Below are 20,000 nucleotides of genomic sequence, written 5' to 3'. Positions count from 1 at the left end.
TATATATATATATATATATATATATATATATATACAAATACCCACACACACACACACACACACACACACACATATATATATATATATATATATATATATATATATATATATATATATATATATATAGCATTCAGTCCTTTCCTAAAATCAGGTGAAAGAGTGGAATGCAGACAGTGTGCAATTTATCTCTATCATGCAAGCATTTTCTTTCATCCAAGATGTTGAGACCTTTCTTTTCAAAATCTTTAAGAGCCCTCCTTGGCATTCCACTACTCCCTCACTCCTCCTCAACATACCATCTTTAATTCTTTCAATGAGGACAAATCTTCTCTAAACACACTGCTCAAGATTTTCACCTACAGGACTCCGTCCTTTTCACCAATTCCACATAACTCCCCGTTCCTTAATATTTCCTTTCCTTGAATGCCACCTGTTCTATGTTATCAGTCCATCTTGATAGCTTCCATTTTTTTTTCCTTCCTTTCCATTCAGCTTACAAATTACCTTACGTCAGGGAAATGGGCTCAATAATATTCCTGTTCTCCTGAAGCTAAACTAGTTTTCTGTCCCGTAAAATAGAACACTTTTACTGGACCATGATGCTTATGGGGGAGTAGAATAAAATGGTATTTTTCCTTTGTTTTTTAAAAAGACCGCTGATTTCTTACCTCGTCGTAAGTTGCCGGTTATTTTTCGCAAGTTAGTAAGATCTTCTTTATGAACTTGCTAGAGTAACTGTTTGTGGTATCTCTAGCCCTGCTGATTACAGCTAAAATTTCATAACTCCAATGTTATCTAAGGTTTCTGAGAAAATCCGAAATAATCCAGCGATGAACATGGAATCAATTAAGTCATCACTTCAAACCCTGATGGACGCAAAACAAGAGAAAACGACTTATGGAGACAAAGTTAAGGAAAAAATCTCCTAGTACTTAAATCGACTAAAGCAACAACGGAAATCACATAGAAAAAAATGAGGTCGAATATGTACTTCAAGACATTCCAGTTCTTAATACAAGGTCAACTTGACATGGAAATGATCTTTTAAACTTAGCTGACGAAAAGATCAGAGAGGAAGCAGCAAACAAAATTCTAACCATGGTTGCTATCACCAATTAGAGGAAAATTGGAAAACTAAGACGCAAAACAAGAGAAAACGACTTATGGAGACAAAGTTAAGGAAAAAATCTCCTAGTACTTAAATCGACTAAAGCAACAACGGAAATCACATAGAAAAAAATGAGGTCGAATATGTACTTCAAGACATTCCAGTTCTTAATACAAGGTCAACTTGACATGGAAATGATCTTTTAAACTTAGCTGACGAAAAGATCAGAGAGGAAGCAGCAAACAAAATTCTAACCATGGTTGCTATCACCAATTAGAGGAAAATTGGAAAACTAAGACGCAAAACAAGAGAAAACGACTTATGGAGACAAAGTTAAGGAAAAAATCTCCTAGTACTTAAATCGACTAAAGCAACAACGGAAATCACATAGAAAAAAATGAGGTCGAATATGTACTTCAAGACATTCCAGTTCTTAATACAAGGTCAACTTGACATGGAAATGATCTTTTAAACTTAGCTGACGAAAAGATCAGAGAGGAAGCAGCAAACAAAATTCTAACCATGGTTGCTATCACCAATTAGAGGAAAATTGGAAAACTAAGACCTAAAATAATGATTTGCAATGTATATAATGATGAAGATGAAATAGTAAATGCTTTGATTCAAAGAAATCGTTGCCTGGATCATATACAAAACATAGAAGAGATTTAAGTCTGGTATTCAAGAAAAGTGCTGCAGGTGGGACTACCCACTACTTGTTGAAATATAATCCTGAAGTTTGGAATGCTATTTATGATAATGGTGACAAAGTTATGTTGCGATGGGGTACTTATAACATACGTAATAGGTTCCATGTGATCACCCGCTACCACTGTCAGAGGTTTGGACATTTTGAAAAAGATTGCAAGTTTAAGACTGATGATAAAGTCATTCCACTAAAGAATGTAATTTGAACCAGTTAAAATATATAAACTGCACCGAGTCAAACAAAGCATATGATCGCACAGTGAATTCAAGAAATTACTAAGCTTATGATTTGGAATTGAAAAGACTACCAGAAAATACTGATCATGGGCATTAAGGATGTTATAAAGTGTGGCTACGTAAATATACAATGTTGGTAATAGAACCTATTCAAATTCGAGAATTGATAAATGAGAAATACTTGGACATACTAGCATTATCTGAAACAAAGTTAAATAACTTTGACAAAGCTAAGATTGCTGAAATGAATTCCCACACACGCTTTCTCTCATATTCCGGGAGAGGGCAGGTCTGGTGGGTGGGTGGGCGGGGGGGGGGGGCCCTCAGGCTCTTCCTTTATATTGATTACTCAAATCTTAAGATGTTAAAAAGAACTAGTGCAATAAGCTTTGAATATATAGAAATAAATTTTATGCACAAAACAAAAAAATATCTACTGTAACAGTTTACAAACCTCCGAGAACAAATACTAGTATTTTCTTTGAATAATTAAGTGTACTCATTAAGATGGTTATCATGGAAATTTTTTTATTAATTATTTGTGGAGATTTCAATCTTCAGATGGATGACACATCAAATCTTGATACTTCTGCATTTAGTGAGTTATTAGAATCATATCAGTTGGTGAATAATGTTAACTGTGCAACTACTTTGACTGGGCATACGTTGGACCTCGTTTTATGTGATGGAATGAGTAACGTTATATTAGATATAAATGTAAAAGAGAAGTGCACTATCTCTCCAGTGCACAAACCTATTATGTCTAGACTACATCTACAGAAGCACGCAGTGGTGAAGAAAATAAACTTTAGACATATTTATTGAAGAAGTTGTGGCGGGATGTTGCAACAACAAACCCCAAACCCTTGAATCGCTGACTGACAAATTGTCCCACAACACAAACTTGCCCCTTACTTTACGTCAACTACACTATTGAACAAAGGGAAAAAAATATACCCTTACAACTGTATTTCTTAAAACTAAACACAAAAAAGAAAAAGAAATCCACAATCAAATAACCCCTCAAAATCAATAAAAACTTAAAACTAAACATTAACAAAACACACTTGAATTCACTACAACACTAAGTTCAAAAACGCAAAACATATATATACTGCGTGTGTGTGCACTAACATTTTTGCAAACAAATAACCACACTTACTACTACAATCTTAACCTTCTGTAAATGAAAAAAAAAAAAAAACCATTCAAATAAACACATGGAAACACAAAACTTAAAACTAAAATTCCCCTCAACCACAAATATAAACGTAAATATCATATGTATTGTACCAACTGTGTGTCACACGATCGTACATAGTTCATTTTGTGTATATATTATGCTAGTACCTTCGCTCTTCCCTCGCACTAAAATGAACCAGATTAAACTTGTGTGCTTTTTTCCTCTGTAACATTGACTGTTTTTCAAACATGAAATTTCTTGTTGCTTTGAGCTTTTGTATATAAAGAAAAAGGCAAATTAAACACTGTTTGCAACGAAATGAATAACTATGGCCTCCAAATTCTTGGATTAGCTGAAACTAACTGGAACGGACTCGGTAGCTTCAGAACAGATGGAAATCATCATGTCATCTTTTCTGGTAAAGAAGATGGATACAGCCATGGAGTTGCTGTAATCCTAGGAAAAGAAGCATCTAAAGCTCTAATTGGCTACAGCCCAATCAGCGACCGAATTCTAAAACTAAGAATCCAAGCAAAACCACATAACATTACTATTGTTCAGTGCTATGCTCCAACTAGCACAGCGAATGAGGACGAAATAAATAGCTTCTATGACAGCCTCCAAGAAAGTATAGACTCCATACCAAATAGTGATTTGCAGGTAATTATGGGAGATATGAATGCCAAAGTAGGCAAGAACTCGACACCTAGCAAAACTTGTGGCCGCTTTGGACTAGGAGAGTAAAACGAACGTGGAGAGAGACTCATAGAATTTTGTAGGGCCAACAACATGCTGATTACAAACACAATGTTTGAACACCATCCTCGCCATCTCTACACTTGGACGTCTCCAGACATGAAAACCCGCAACCAAATTGACTATATCATCTTGAACCAAAAATGGAAAAGTTGTGTAAAAAATGTTAAAACTAGACCTGGAGCAGACTGTAATAGCGACCACCAACTCCTGGCTGCCGAGATCAAACTACAACTTAAGAAATTGACACAACCACCTCAACCCATTCGCTTTGACTACAAAACCCTTGATAACAATTATTCTGTTAAAATTTCAAATAGCTTTGAGGCTCTTTTACAATGTGAAGACGAAAAAACCCCAAACGAACTGTGGAATGAAGGAAACAATATCTTTCTAAAAGTTGCAGAAGAAACTATTACCAAGAAAACCAACAAAAGGAATCAATGGATATCGGAAGAAACCATAAAAGAAGTTGAGCTTAGAAGGCAACTCAAAGCAAAAGGGATCAATGATCCTGTTGAGGAAACAATTTACAGACAACAGAACTCCAAAATTCAACGGATGATGCGGAAAGACAAGGGAAAGTTAATACAAGAACAATGCCAAAGGATTGAAGTAAATTCCATTAACAACTCTACCAAAGAAATGTACAATGGTGTGAAAAACCTCACCATGAAATTCAAACCATCTGTTGACACCATCAAAGATGAAGATGACCTAATCCTTTGTGACAGAGAGGAAGTCAAAGACAGATGGAAAGAATACTGCACAAATCTCTACAAAAGAAATGAATCCATTGTAACACCAGTCCCATACGGGCAAGTGTCTTCAGAACCAGAACCACCTCCTCTGATTGATGAGATTAGAGAAGCTATCAAAGAACTCAAACTTGGAAAGAGTCCAGGAAACGATCAGGTCACAGCCAAAATGATAAAGAATGGAGGTGAGAACGTCGAGATATTCTACCACAGGCTCTGCAAAAAAATCTGGATCGAAAACAAATGGCCAGACGATTGGGGGGAGTCAGTCTTTGTCCCCATCCCTAAGAAAGGTGACACCCTCAAATGCAGCAATAATAGGACAATCTCCCTCATTAGTCACAGTAGCAAAATTCTTTTGAAAATCATGGCTAAGAGAATGGCAAACAAACTGAACGAAGAAATCGCTGACGAACAAGCAGGATTCCGTCCTGGGAAAGGCACCAGAGACCAAATCATGAATCTCAAGATGATCCTTGAAAAAAATAGAGAACGAGGAATCGACGTATTCCTTTGTTTTATTGACTACACTAAAGCCTTTGATACAGTTGCACATGACATCTTATGGAACGACATGTACTCTATGGGTTTTCCACCTCATGTCATCTCACTTCTGAAAGCACTGTACAATCAACAGAAAGCAGCAGTGCGAACATCTTATGGCCTAACGGATTGGTTTAACATCGGACAAGGTGTCAGACAAGGATGCATTGTTTCTCCCCACCTCTTTAACATCTACTCGGAAACCATAATAAGAAATGCGCTTGAAGACTACGAAGGAGGTATAACTGTTGGAGGACAAAAGATCACTAATCTCAGATATGCCGTCGATGTGGTTTTAATCGCTGGAAGTATGGAGGACCTCCAAATATTAGTATCAAAAGTAAAAGCTGAGAGTGAAAAAGTGGGACTGTACCTAAATGCTAAGAAAACCAAGGTCATGAAGTGTCAAAAAGCCCCGTCTGATCAAGAAATCCTACTAGACGGAGTTGCCCTAGATAATGTCACTGAATTTACTTACCTTGGAGCAACTTTCACTAATAATGGAGACGACTCCCAAGAGATCAAAAGAAGAATTGGTATTGCAAAGAATGCAACCATCGCACTAAGCAATGTGTGGAAAGACAGACATATCACTCTAAACACAAAGAAGCGGCTTCTCAAATCACTTGTTTTCCCCATCGCATCATACGGCTCAGAATGTTGGGTTTTAAAAGCTACAGATCAGAAAAGATTAGAAAGTTTTGAACTATGGTGTTACAGAAGAGTCCTTAGGATAAGCTGGATTGAGAAAAAGACTAACGTGGAAGTTCTACAAAAGATCAATATCGAAAAAAGATTACTTGACATTTTGGATGAAAGAAAACTAACTTTTATTGAACACCAGGTTCGGGAACACAATACTCTGGAAAGAACGCTACTAATTGGATCAGTCTATGATACAAGAACGAGAGGAAGGCCTAAAACTAGATTGAGTGACAATATCATGGAGATGTGCGGGCTAACGATGGTGGAGTTGGAAAGGAAGGCTCAAGACCGGAATGAATGGAGAAGTTTTGTGCAGAGGGCCACGGCCGTTCGACATCGAACACCCCGTACTTGATGATGATGATGTTCTATAATAAATTAACTCAGTTGCTTTCAACCTGCCTTTGAGTCACAACCTTCTCTCGGCACGTCACAGTATATATAAGGACACGGACACTCGTCCTAATTAGATGAACAGTCTTGATTCATGGCACACTGCCACAGCTCAGTGGCAAACGGTAACTTTTCCCCCTACACAAATACTGCACTTTGGTAAATAAATGATACTTTAATTTCTAGCCAAATACATGAACCATATATTTTTCCTACGCGTTATCTTGTGGTTTATGCATTTCTGACCATGATTATTGGGGCAAACCACCCGTTCATGAGTTTTTGGACCCCCTTATATAAAGACAATTATGGGGGACCTCAGTGGGAAACCGGGTTTTTTTGGGAGAGGAAATGTCATAAACGAGTGATTTGTAGCAATAATAAGGGTCAAAAATGTAAAATAAGCCACAGATAACCAGTTGGAAAAATATATGGTTCATGTAAGTGGCTGAAAATAGGCCAAACATGATTGTTTAACAATTTTGAGATTTGTAAAAGGGTACATAGCCTAACAAACCCACCTAACCTAACCTAGTAGTTCCCAGGTCACAACCCCTAGCCGGGGGCAAGCCCCTCGGACCCCTCTTCCCAGGTCACAGCCCCTAGCCGGTGGGGGAGGAGCAAGCCCCTCGGACCCCTCTTCCCAGGTCACAGCCCCTAGCCGGGGGGGGGGGGGGGGGGCATGCCCCTCGGACCCCCTTCCCAGGTCACAAACCTTCCTAGGTCACAACTGCTAGCCGAATAACCCCCCTTCCCAGGTCACAAATCTTCCTAGGTCACAACTGCTAGCCGAACAAGCCCCCCTTCCCAGGTCACAAACCTTCCTAGGTCACAACTGCTAGCCGAACCAACCCCCCTTCCCAGGTCACAAACTAAAAGTAAATCACAAATAAATCCTTCCATTATGAAAAAGTAAATCACAAATAATTCCTTACCTTATGATTGACACACTCGCTTTTTTTTTTTTTTTTTTTTGGCAATCATTACAAAAGAAACCATTACCATTAAGTCAGAATCGGGCTTTTGAGGCATTATTTCGATGTTATTTTTTAATTAAACTTGAGAAAAAGTAGCTTTACACTGAACGGAGAGCATTTCCATCATAATCAATTGCCGACGTAAACGAAATTACACTAAATTTTGAAATAGATTGATGTAATTCACTCAAGTTCCCTCTGGGAGACGTCTTCACAAGATGGTGGTTAAGTGGAAACTGATGACGAAGGTGGGAAAAAATGGCTGTTGTAGAACAACATCCAGGAACTTATGAAAAAGTAATTGTAAGCTGTTGGTTGGTTTAAAAAAAAAAACCCTTGACAAATACGTCATTGTAAATACACAGAGAGCTCCCCAAAATCATAGGAAAACACATGAGCAATAAGTCCCCTTCAGTCTCTCATATGTAAACCATGGACTTGGTGTGAAAAATATACTTCACATTTTAATCGACCGATAGTAAGTTATTATGCCCCAGCCCCTATTAAACATATAGAGAAGAATACCGGTAATAGTTTACAACACCACGCTCTCCATTTACTCCAAAATAATGCAATCCTGCAGTTTTCATCTTCTTGCACAGTAATAAGGTGGTTATTTAAATTCTGGGAAAGCAATAATTAGCAAGATATGTTGAGCAAGATATGTTGAGGAAGGGGGAAGGGGTTATAAAAAGAAAGTAACTCGGTTTCCTCACTAAACGACTTGGAACTGACCTGTCAACAAAGTCAACCAAACATCGTGATGCCAGCGTACATAAACAGAAGTCCGTGATGCCAGCGTAGTTAAGAATGGATTAATTACTCAAAAGTGTCCATAAAATATACAGTTTACAAATAGTGACACTTTGGAGTAATCACTCAATTTTGGATTAAGTATATTTTGAATATACAGTATATCAAATGTACGCTGGCATCACGCATCACGAACTTCTGTTTATGTATGCTGGCATCACGAATCCCGTTTCGTTGACTTTGTTGACATGTCAGTTCCAAGTCGTTTGGTGAGGAAACTGAGCTATTTTCTTTTTATAACCCCTTCCCCCTTCCTCAACATATCTTGCTAATGATTGCTTTCCCAGAATTCAAATAACCACCTAATTACTGTGCAAGAAGATGAAAACTGCAGGATTGCATTATTTTGGAGTAAATGGAGAGCGTGGTGTTGTGAACTATTACCAAAATACCAAACTAGCCAGCACTCGTCCATTTCTTAGAGCGGATTCCAGTTTCGCTAGAAATTAGAGTATCATATATTAACCAACCCTTTTTATTATGTGATGGAGCAATATGGAAAATCAGACTCTTGGGGTTAATGCGTCGTCATCATCATCATCATCATTATCATCATTCAGAGATAATTCCTTCGAACATGCAGAGTCGTTACCGATTGTGTCCAAATTCAAAAGAGCAGTCAGTTCCAAGTCCTATTATTAGCAGTGTCAGAAATCATAAATCGGCATACAAGCAATCTCCAAAAGGAGTCCAAAGGAAGAATTACGGCGCTTTTAGAAAATATCACTTCCAAGCTGGTCGATGAACAAAAGAAAAAATCTAGCATTCGGGACACAACGGACTCCTTCTGCAGTCAAATAGATAAAAAGAAAAACATTCGCCCAAGTCATTCACCACCGCCCTAACATAGCACTAAAAAAAGTAAACAAACAACCTCAAATATATCAACAGTGTTTCCCACAACAATCATTACACTTACCTAGTTTGTAGTTTAACTTTCGCAAAGGGAGTGGAACATGGGACGCTTTCCTTAGAATTTCCAATGTTGTACAGAAATTTCTTGATTACGTCAGGAGGTTTGAATGGCTTACTTAGATTTTAATGCTGTCTTTAGCTGCATTAATCATGAGGCCCTTGTTTTCAAGCTTATACAGATGAAAATATGGTTTTTTTCTTTTCATCAGTATAGAATTTTTAAGTGATAGATTGCAAAGAGTAGTTGTTGATAGACACGATGGCGACTATAGGAATGTAACAGGGTAGTGCTCTCGGCCTATTACTTTTTACATTATATATGCATGGTAGCATACAATGGGGTTTACCCAGAAAACAAGCTCGTTGTAAATGTTTCTCTCTTTGAATCAATTCCACCCCTCAAATATAGACATGTATTTGCTGAATCCCTTAACGGAGATCTAGTTTGCATCGACAATGTCACTTCAACTACAAACGACTCATCTAAAATTCCAGGTGTGATTCTTGATTGCATATTTACTTTTGAGAAGCAACTTTGGTCTGTTTATTCTTTAATTTCTTCTTGAAGTTGAAAATTGTTGCAAATGTTTTTTGTTACAGGGTTTACATTTGACTGATCTATTTTTAAACGTTGTTACTGATCTTGAAATATTATTTTTTTTTTCAGTTTTTTAATACTACTCACATGTAAATTTAGTTTATTTGTTATTTCTCTATTTCATTTCAGCACTGCACTGATTTCCCTTTTGGGGCCCTTGGACTTGTAGCATCCCGCTTCTTTAACTAGGTGTGTAGCTGAACTAATAATAATAATAATAATAATAATAATAATAATAATAATAATAATAATAATAATAATAATAATAATAATACAGTTTGGCTTCCGTGGGCATTGAAGTTTCCGCCCAGTATCATATTCACTCGAAAAATATCTGTTTGAATTGTTATCTAAAATTTTATATAATGCTAAATTTATGATAATAAAGGCTATGTGCAAATACACAGACACGCACACACAAGCACACACACACACACACACACACACACACACATATATATATATATATATATATATATATATATATATTACATACACAGATATACTGTATGTATATACACATATTGGCTACTCTATATGTATATTATATAGGCATTCATCTATAATCATATATGCATGTATACTGTATATGTATATCATATACAAATGTATATACAATATATGACACATACATACATATCCCGTATATATATATATATATATATATATATATATATATATATATATATATATATACATATACACATATGTATATATATGTATATGTATGTGTATAAATAAGCCTATGTATATATATATATATATATATATATATATATATATATATATATATATATATATATATATATACATATGTATATATACAGTATATGTATATACATGTGCATAAATAGGCCTCTCTCTCTCTCTCTCTCTCTCTCTCTCTCTCTCTCTCTCTCTCTCTCTCTCTATATATATATATATATATATATATATATATACATACATACATAATATTATATGTGTATAATGAGCCCTTGCATGTTAAATTGCATCCTTGAATTATCTTAATTTAGGGTTTTATGGAGATGAATTTAATTACGCAACAGAATATGAAATTAACTTATAATTTTGGAACGTTTTGCAACCTGAATTTTCTGTCCAGCAGCTATATGGAATGGAAATGTAATTACCTTAATTTTTTCCCTAAAATGCATAAATTTAATTCAATAACGACACTGCTGCATAAAACCTACTGTTTAAGCTCTATTTCCAAACAAATTTTATGATGATAAGGTATTCATCTTTAATATATGTGACAGCACCTGAGACGTTGTCTTCTTTTATGGATATTCGATAAGAGTTTCGAATTTGAATATTGTCCTTAACAAGAACAGGGTCAAAACAGGTAAACAAAATGATTTAGCTTCAGACAGTTCATATGTTATATCGATAAAAAGACTACAGTGATTCGTTTAACGTGGTTTTCTCATGTAAAATCATGGTTTTATTTTTATGAATCCATTGTTTATAGATTTGGTAGGTCACCACTGATTGGTAACGTCTCTATCTGGTGTTTGCCAGACTGGGGTTCGAGTCCCGCTCAGACTCGTTAGTGACATTGTGAGCTAAGTTTGTGGGGTTTGTGGGAGCCTACAGGTCAATCTGCTGAGTCGTCAGCAGCCACTGCCTGGCCCTCCCTGGTCCTAGCAAGGGGGGAGAGGAGGCTTGGGCGCAGATCACACACTATATGGTCAGTCTCCAGGGCATTGTCCTGATTGCTCGGGCAATGTCACTGTCCCTTGCGTCTGCCATTCATGAGCGACCTTTTAAACTTTAAACCTTTAACGCAAGACCTTCTTTCAACTGGCCAAACGGATATAGAACGACTTGACCAAGTTGCAATAAAAAGTTCCATTTTGATTAGCTCAAGGATCGTACGATATAATAAGTATGATTACAACGGATTTCCTCTGCTAATTGAAGAAGCTTTATGGATGCCAAAACTTAACTTTCTTAGGGCGTTTCTCCAACAAGTTGTTGTGCAGTTTTGACTTTAAAGTCATTCATTATTCAATTATCTTTTCATTGACATTTCTTTAATTTTCCCATTCTTTGATATGTCTTGTTTGTATTTCAACATTTATCATTATATCAGTGTATGAATATTTCCATTGAAATTGTATTGTATTGATATTCTTAAGTTCAGCAAAATTTATTATATTCTATTATTTTCACCGTCTTTTTTGTTTCTTTTTATCCTGATGATGATGTATTCACCTCTTATCTTTCTGGCGAAATCTAACATTAACAATTATTCTATTCCCTTGAAGGTTCAGTTCTGAGAGAAACCAGGCGAGATGGAGTGGTCTTACCTATTGTACTTCCTGTCTACAGCAGTCTTTGCTACGGCATTTGACAGCGAATGTCCCGTAGATGACAATCAAATATGCATGACAGTTATGTCAAATCAAATGAACATTACTGAAATGAGTGGAGGTAGGACTAAAGTGATTTCTGTTTTCATAATAATAATAATAATAATGATAATAATAATAATCACACAAAAACAAATGTACATTCTGTATGTATGTATGTATGTATGTAAGCAGCGATTGTTGTTAATATAATAATAATAATAATAATAATAATAATAATAATAATAATAATAATAATAATAACACAAAAGAAAATATATAGTATGTATGTATGTATGTATGTATGTATGTATGTAAGCAGCGATTGTTGTTAATATAATAATAATGATAATAATAATAATAATAATAATAATAACACAAAAGAAAATATACATTATGTATGTATGTATGTATATATGCAGCCGTTTAAAGTCAAAAATTAATGTGTTAAAAAATGGTTATAGACAAAATGCAGAGGAAAGAAATACGTTTAATAATCATAAAAATGCCTTTGCAAATTAAAGTTAAAGATTTATTTCTAGTTTCTTTTAGATATATATAAAGTATATATTAGTTCTTGTTTATTCTACATGCACAAAAACTATAATTTGTTTATTCTTAGTTTGGCTTTATTATTATGTAGAGAAGTTATAGTTTTATTTTTTAGCTTACCTTTCCACTTTAATAAAAACAGCAAGTATAAATCTCTTTTGATAATTTTATTTACAAAAACTATAGATTTCTATTGAGTGATATGATTCTTTCCAATCTTTCGCAATGATCGTTTAATTGATTTATTGCTTTTCATTTCAAAAACTATTGCTCCAAAATATACGGTGAAACATTTCCCATTACTCTTTGAGTATCTGGTGACAAAAATCCATTTTAACCTTGATTAGCTTAGAGAGAAATCCAATAGATGCAGATAAATTGCCTCTCCCCCTTTACTAAAAGAAGTAACATCTTTATGGAAAAGAGCGAGTGCTAAAATAGATCAGTGAAAATATGAATGTTGCTAAATTCTAAGCTCTTTTCCATTCTTAATTTGATTTCATTTGGACTGATATCACGACCCTCCACTACCTCCACCACATCGCTACGGTATGTAGGTTTAAAGAGGGCTCATGAATAGCAGAGGCAAGGGACGGTCACATTGCCCTGGTTTGCAGGGCAATGCCCAAAAGGCTGACCATATATCCATATGATCAGTGTCCAAGTCCTCTCCCTATTCAAGCTAGGACCAGGGAGGGCCAGGTAGTGACTGATGGTGATTCAGCAGGTATACCTATAAGTTCTCCAAACCCCACAACCTTACCTCACAAGGATAGAGAAGTTGCAGACACTACAAAAAACTATCGAGCTTGAGCGGGACTCAAGCCCCAGTCCGGCAGAACGCCAGGCAGGGACGCTTCCAAGGAACTTTCTCATAAAAGGAAGGAAAGTATCCCAAAACTCCTCTTTTATCCGGGGCTGGAACTGGTAGATGTAAATTCAGTAAATTTCTGTTCCTCCTCGAAAAATATTCATCCAATTTTTGGTCCCTCATTAGACTTGCAGATATTTTGTAATTATGTTTTGAAATGAAAGAGCAATAAGTTGATGGCCGGCAGTCAAATATACAGAAATTTTGCAGAATAATTTTTCTTTCTTTTCTAGGATGTGAAAGAACAATAATTATTTTGGCTCGAATTTTCTTCCACATGTCAGTTAGATTTTTTTTTTCATATTTCGTTTTGTTTGTTAATCTCTCTTTCTTTTATCCTGTCTTTTGTATTTCCTTCTGATCATCCATCTTCCTTTCCATTTAGCCTTCTATTTTCCTGTTATCTTTTTGACGATATCTTCCCTGCTCATCATTTAGCTTGTCTGCCTCCATTTCCTTCTGTTTGTGTGGTATCCTTTCTTCCCATGTTTCCTTCCATATACTGTAATTATCATTGTGTATTTCTTATGATTTCCTACAGACTGAGTGTCGTTTCATATCCCTTTTGTTTGTCTGTCAGTATGACATATGATATTTTCATGTGTTTGTTATTAACTCTCGTTTTCATTTTCAGATTTTCTGTATTTTGTCTGCCTTTCCACAGTTCCTTCCATTTGTTTGCCATTTAGTCTGTCTTTTTCTATATTACCTTCCATTTGGCTTTCATTCTGTCTTTCCATATTTCTTTTTCCCTGTTTATTAGTCATTTTAAATTTCCCCTCTGTTTGTTATTCCGCTTCCATATTACCTTCCTTCTATGTTTTTATTTTGTCATCATATTTCCTTTTGTGTTAGTGTGACTTTTCACACTTACTGTAGACTTTGTTTATACGTAGAAACTAATAGGACAGTCAGATAATGTCTTTCTGTTGGAGAGACTTGTCGGAAAAAAAGGTTTTTTAGACGAAATTAATTTGGTTATAATGGCCTTTAAGTGTATTTACTTTAAGGAAGAGGTAAGATATAATTGTCTTGAAGGATAAAAAGGAATCTCTATCTAAAATTGTTGAAGGCTGAAATATCTAAATTGGTGGAATATTATGATGAATTATCCTAAAAGAGGAAGGTTATGATTGTCTTGAAGGAAGAAAAAGTAATCGTGTTTCTTTTCTTACGATTCATCCTTGGAGACGCTGAATAATCCTAAAATTTCCTCATTTTAGGAATGGATGAGATTTTATCAGACCTCAAGATTCAACTTCAAAGAAACAGCAAAGGTATGTCTGGAATCTTTTCATTAATCCTCTTGTACATACAGTTTTATTAGTCATTTAGATGACTTATTTTTTTAAGAAACATTTTTAAATAACTATATATCTATACTTATTGCAATTGAAAACAGTTACCCACTTCAAAATTGATTATGATGGAATCATAAAGCTAGCTTAGCTTTTACTTCGCATTATTGAACAATTTAAGAGGTTATTAGTTGACTAACCCGATTGCCATAAAACAAATTTAAAAGTTACTGATAAAGATTCTTATACTTAGATATGAAGGAGCTGATGACCATCTTACAGAGGGACACAGAGGAGGAAGCTTCGAAATTTAATGGTAAGAAAATAAAATAGACTTTTTTCTCTCTCCCAAAACATTAGCGCACCAATTATCAACTGGAAGTTCCTCTGTCATCCTATTCTTATCCAGCATTCAGTTACTCTAATCCAGACTGTATTCTCGGACCACGTTTTGATAAATAATTATGAAATGTCATCACTTACATTGATTAACTCATTTACAAACACAAAATCCTTGTAATAATTTTTTCTCGAATTAACACACCTTTGAAAGTGAAAGACCACTTACGTCTGTTTTCTTTTAACAGAACTTGAAAAGTGTAAGGCGACGAACATCAACAAGGCCGAAGTCAAAAGCAGCCTCGAGACGAAGAAAAGAGAAGTCATGAAGGAAACCCAGAAAAAACTGGAAGTCAGAGAGCAGTTGCAAAGAGAAGTTGATTCTCTGAAAGAGAAGAAGACCGCCACTTTGCAGAAAATTAAGTGTCTGACGGAGCAAATCGGGCTGCGGGGAACCATCATCGCAAACCTCACTGTTATTGACCACATGTAAGCACAATTATTTTCATTAATGCTTTGGTATGATAATGAATCTTGATTGCAAACAAATCTCCATATGCACGTGCACACACATTTCTATCGATTTATATATTCATATTATATATATATATATATATATATATATATATATATATATATATATATATATATATATATATATATACATATACTGTATATATATGAACATATATCACAAACACACGTGATTTCATATATATATATATATATATATATATATATATATATATGCACGCGTGTGTGTATGGTATATATGTAAAGTATATATACAAACACACATATATATGTATATATGCACACATGTATATATATATATATATATATATATATATATATATATATATATATATATATATATATAAAGACTTATTCACGTTGTCTCAATGAACAATTAAATCAAGTCAGGGTAACTGATTGCTAGTTTCTTTTTAACAGTCAATTTAATAGAGAGGACACAACCATGCGATAAATCTAAAATTCTCTTAAAAGCTTCTTCATTATTCTTTTACACAACTTAATTTCAACTCAAATTTCTGGTTTTCATTTTCGTGACGACTCTTCAACCTAATCTAAGAAAATCTCCTTGCATAGTAATTAAGTAGGACCAGGGAAAAAGAAGAACCAACTTTTCACCTCACATAATTACCTGACTTATAGGCCTATGTGAACTGTTATTCTAGTGACCAAGTCCAGAAATGAGAACTCCAGTCTTAAGTGCTATGAAAGAAAATCTTATGCTCTTCTTTTAGCAAGAAAGTACGACTTAATACTTATTTGCATCAAATATGTATATGAAGATATACATACATACATACATATATATATATATATATATATATATATATATATATATATATATATATATATATATATATATATATATATATATATATATAAGTTTATATTTGCATATATATTCATAATGTCTATATACTTATATATATAACACACACACACACACACACACACACACACACACACATATATATATATATATATATATATATATATATATATATATATATATAATATAGGATATATCAAGGGAATGATTTGATTGATATACCCGAAGCTGATGGAGACCTTGATGTGCCCATGAATGAATTCAGTGTGTTTGAAGTCGAAGCGATCATTACAAAATGGAAGAGATGGAAAGCCCCTGGATACAATGAAATAACTACTGAGATGATATTGGCCGAAAGTGATGTGACTCCAAGAGTACTAGCAAGATTATTTTGTAGAATGTGGCATGAGTAGGCAAAACCTGATGAATGGGAGCTAGGAGTGTTGGTTAAAATAGCAAAAAAAAAAAAAAAAAAAAAAAAAAAAAAAAAAAAAAAAAAAGATCTGACTGATTACAATAATTACAGATGCATCACACTTACGTCAGTTGTCATGAAAATATATAGTATGCTCATTCTAAAGATACCAGATGGAACGATTGATCAAAGGCTGAGAGATAAACAAGCAGGATTTAGAAAAGGTGCTTGTACTGACCAAATTTTCATTTTAAGACATGTTGTACAACAACGTGTAGAATATACAGTAGAAATCCACTTTTGATGGCATTTTTGGACTATGAAAAAGCCTTTAATAGTGTGCACCGACCAATTTTGTGGAGAAACCTGCGCTACTTTTGAGTTCCTCTTAAATGTGTAAATTTGATTAAGTCTGTTCATGAGTATAGCAAATATATATATTTATATATGTATGTATTCATATATATTTATATATATACATATACATATATATATTCATATATATACATATACATATATATATATATTCATATATATACATATGCATATATATATATATATAAATATATATATATATATATATATATATATATATATATATATATATATATATATATATATATATATATATATACAATATATGAGTGTATAAACACACACACACACACACACACACACATATATATATATATATATATATATATATATATACAGTATATATATATAGTCTATATACATAAATAATTTGTTTGTGTGTACTGTACATATAGATATGTACAGTATGTACACACATATTCATACACATATATTCACATTATATAGATATATATATATATATATATATATATGTATATATACACATACACACACACACACATATATATATATATATATATATATATTTACATATATATATACAGTATATATATTTACATATATATGTATATATTATCATATATATATATATATATATATATATATATATCTATATATATAAATATATATATATATATATATATATATATATATATATATATATATATATATTTATATATATATATGAATATATATATATATATATATATATATATATATATATTCATATATATATATATATATATATATATATATATATATATATATACATGTGTGTGTATGTGTGTGCGTTTGTTTGTTTGTTTGTTTGTGTGTGGAATAGAAAAGACCACTGGTACTGTAGAATCTGAACCTTGCAACATACGACATCAGGATACTGTCTAGGGAAGATGATCCTGGTGTGTTACTTACTGGAAGAGCTGAAAGAAATATACGGGATATAATTGGATTGAGAGAAATGAGTACTGGGGAATCCGATATAGAATTAATAGAGGGTCATATCTTTGGCTTCAGAGGCACAAAGAAAATGGAGTGGGTTTTATTATTAAAAGGAATCGTTCAGGTAACAGGAGAATTTTGTAGTTTCAGTGATAGGATTCAGGGATAGATTATCAAACTAAATGAAAATGAAAAAATTAAGATCATTCAAACATATGCACTAACAACATCCAATACAGAGGTAAAAAGAGAAACTTTTTATGAAGATCTAGAGATATCTAAAAAAACATAAGACTCTATTGGCATTATTTTTGGGGGATTTCTAAGTAAAGTATTTCAAAAGAAGAAAAGGAAATCCCTGTAGGCCAATTTGAAGTTGTCACAAGAAACATTATATGAGATATCCTTGTAAAACTTGATAAAAAAAAAAAACAATATCATAACACGGGGAAGCCCAAATATAAGAAAAGAAAAACGAGATAGATTTTATTATCATTGAAGAGTTAATTTAGTTAATTAAAGACAAGCCACCATAGAATTGTGAGAGGTAAAATATTTCTAGTTGTAAGGAAAAAAGAAAATACTAATTCCAAGAGAGAAAATAAAAACTCCTTTAATAAGAATATAGTATGATAGAGTTCAGTTTAGCAATACAAAATAGGTGCTTCTACTTACGTGATGAAATGAAAGCAAAATAAGAAATGAACAGTAATTTAACAAAATTTGTACTGGAATCAGAAAAAAGAGATCGGTGGAAAAGTTCCAAACCAAAACAAGGAAAACTATCAGAATACACAAAAAATCCAATAAAGAAAACATTAGAAATGAAGATAAAATCCAAGTGAGATAAAATAGAATTAGCATAACTATCCAAAACAACAAGCAAACTAAAAACACAAGAAGTTCGCAAACGCAATCAGACCAAAATTGAGCAAACACTAAAGAAAGGAAAAAGCATCAAGTTAATGAAAAGACTTGGAATAGGGTGCTAACAGATATTTGCCATAACGGATAAAAATTAATGTATCAACAAAGGAGCTGGAGTGACAAAAATTGGAGAGGATTTCTATACAAAGCTATACAATAGTGATATAAGAAATAACTTTGCCAATAGAAATAATGAAACACCTGAGCCGGTCCCGAAAATAACAGTAGAAGTAAAGAAAAGATTCAAAGGCATGTAAAGAGACAAAGCAGAAGAGGGTGGCCTAACAATTGATTTAATAATAGATAGAAGATATTTTATAGGAGTAAATCTCGCTGAACTTTTCACAAAATGTTTGCAAGATTGCTCTATACCTTCAGCTTAGAAAAAAAAAATATCATTATATTATTTCACAAAAAGAGACACACAAAAGACCTAAAAAATGACCACCTAATAAGTTTACTCTCAGTAATATATGAAATATTTACAAAGATCGTAGACTTTAATTAGCCAAGAGATTAAGAAGGTTTTAGAAGAGGATGTTAAACAACTGACTGGATTCCTGTAATTGATGGAAAAATCAACTAAATATGACAAATCACTATGTATGGCATTTAAAGTCTATGAGAAAGATTTTCGCATTTAAAGACTATGAGAAAGCTTTTGATTCTGTCAAAACTTTAGCAGTAATGAAAACCCTTCAAAGACGACAAATAGATGATGTTGCAATGTTAGAACCATGGAAAATATCTGTACGGGTAATACAGAAATCCTAAAACTACACCAATCTCGGGAGAAAATTCCAATTGAATAAAGGAGTTAGACAAGGGGACCATATCTCTCCTAAATCCTTCACAGCATCCATAGAACTT

At 33.5% G+C, this 20,000-nt stretch overlaps 1 protein-coding gene across 2 annotated transcripts in view; it reads left to right on the top strand.

The window, feature by feature from the left end:
- The window catches only part of LOC137660319 (techylectin-5B-like), a 41,684-nt gene that overhangs the window by 11,404 nt on the left and 10,280 nt on the right, over positions 1-20,000 (top strand). Inside the window, exons 2-6 of one of the 2 annotated variants that reach the window (XM_068395139.1) lie at positions 9,824-9,883; positions 11,968-12,133; positions 14,698-14,751; positions 15,026-15,088; positions 15,360-15,600. In XM_068395139.1, coding sequence (XP_068251240.1) covers positions 11,995-12,133; positions 14,698-14,751; positions 15,026-15,088; positions 15,360-15,600 — 497 coding nt within the window. In that variant the 5' untranslated portion in view covers positions 9,824-9,883; positions 11,968-11,994. The remainder of the gene's footprint in view (positions 1-9,823; positions 9,884-11,967; positions 12,134-14,697; positions 14,752-15,025; positions 15,089-15,359; positions 15,601-20,000) is intronic. The other variant, XM_068395138.1, reaches the window with a different exon arrangement.

This window comes from Palaemon carinicauda, chromosome 20, assembly GCF_036898095.1.
Source record: "Palaemon carinicauda isolate YSFRI2023 chromosome 20, ASM3689809v2, whole genome shotgun sequence".
NCBI lineage: Eukaryota > Metazoa > Arthropoda > Malacostraca > Decapoda > Palaemonidae > Palaemon > Palaemon carinicauda.
Note: the sequence above shows the minus strand (reverse complement) of the source record. Positions and strands in the feature narration are given on the sequence as shown.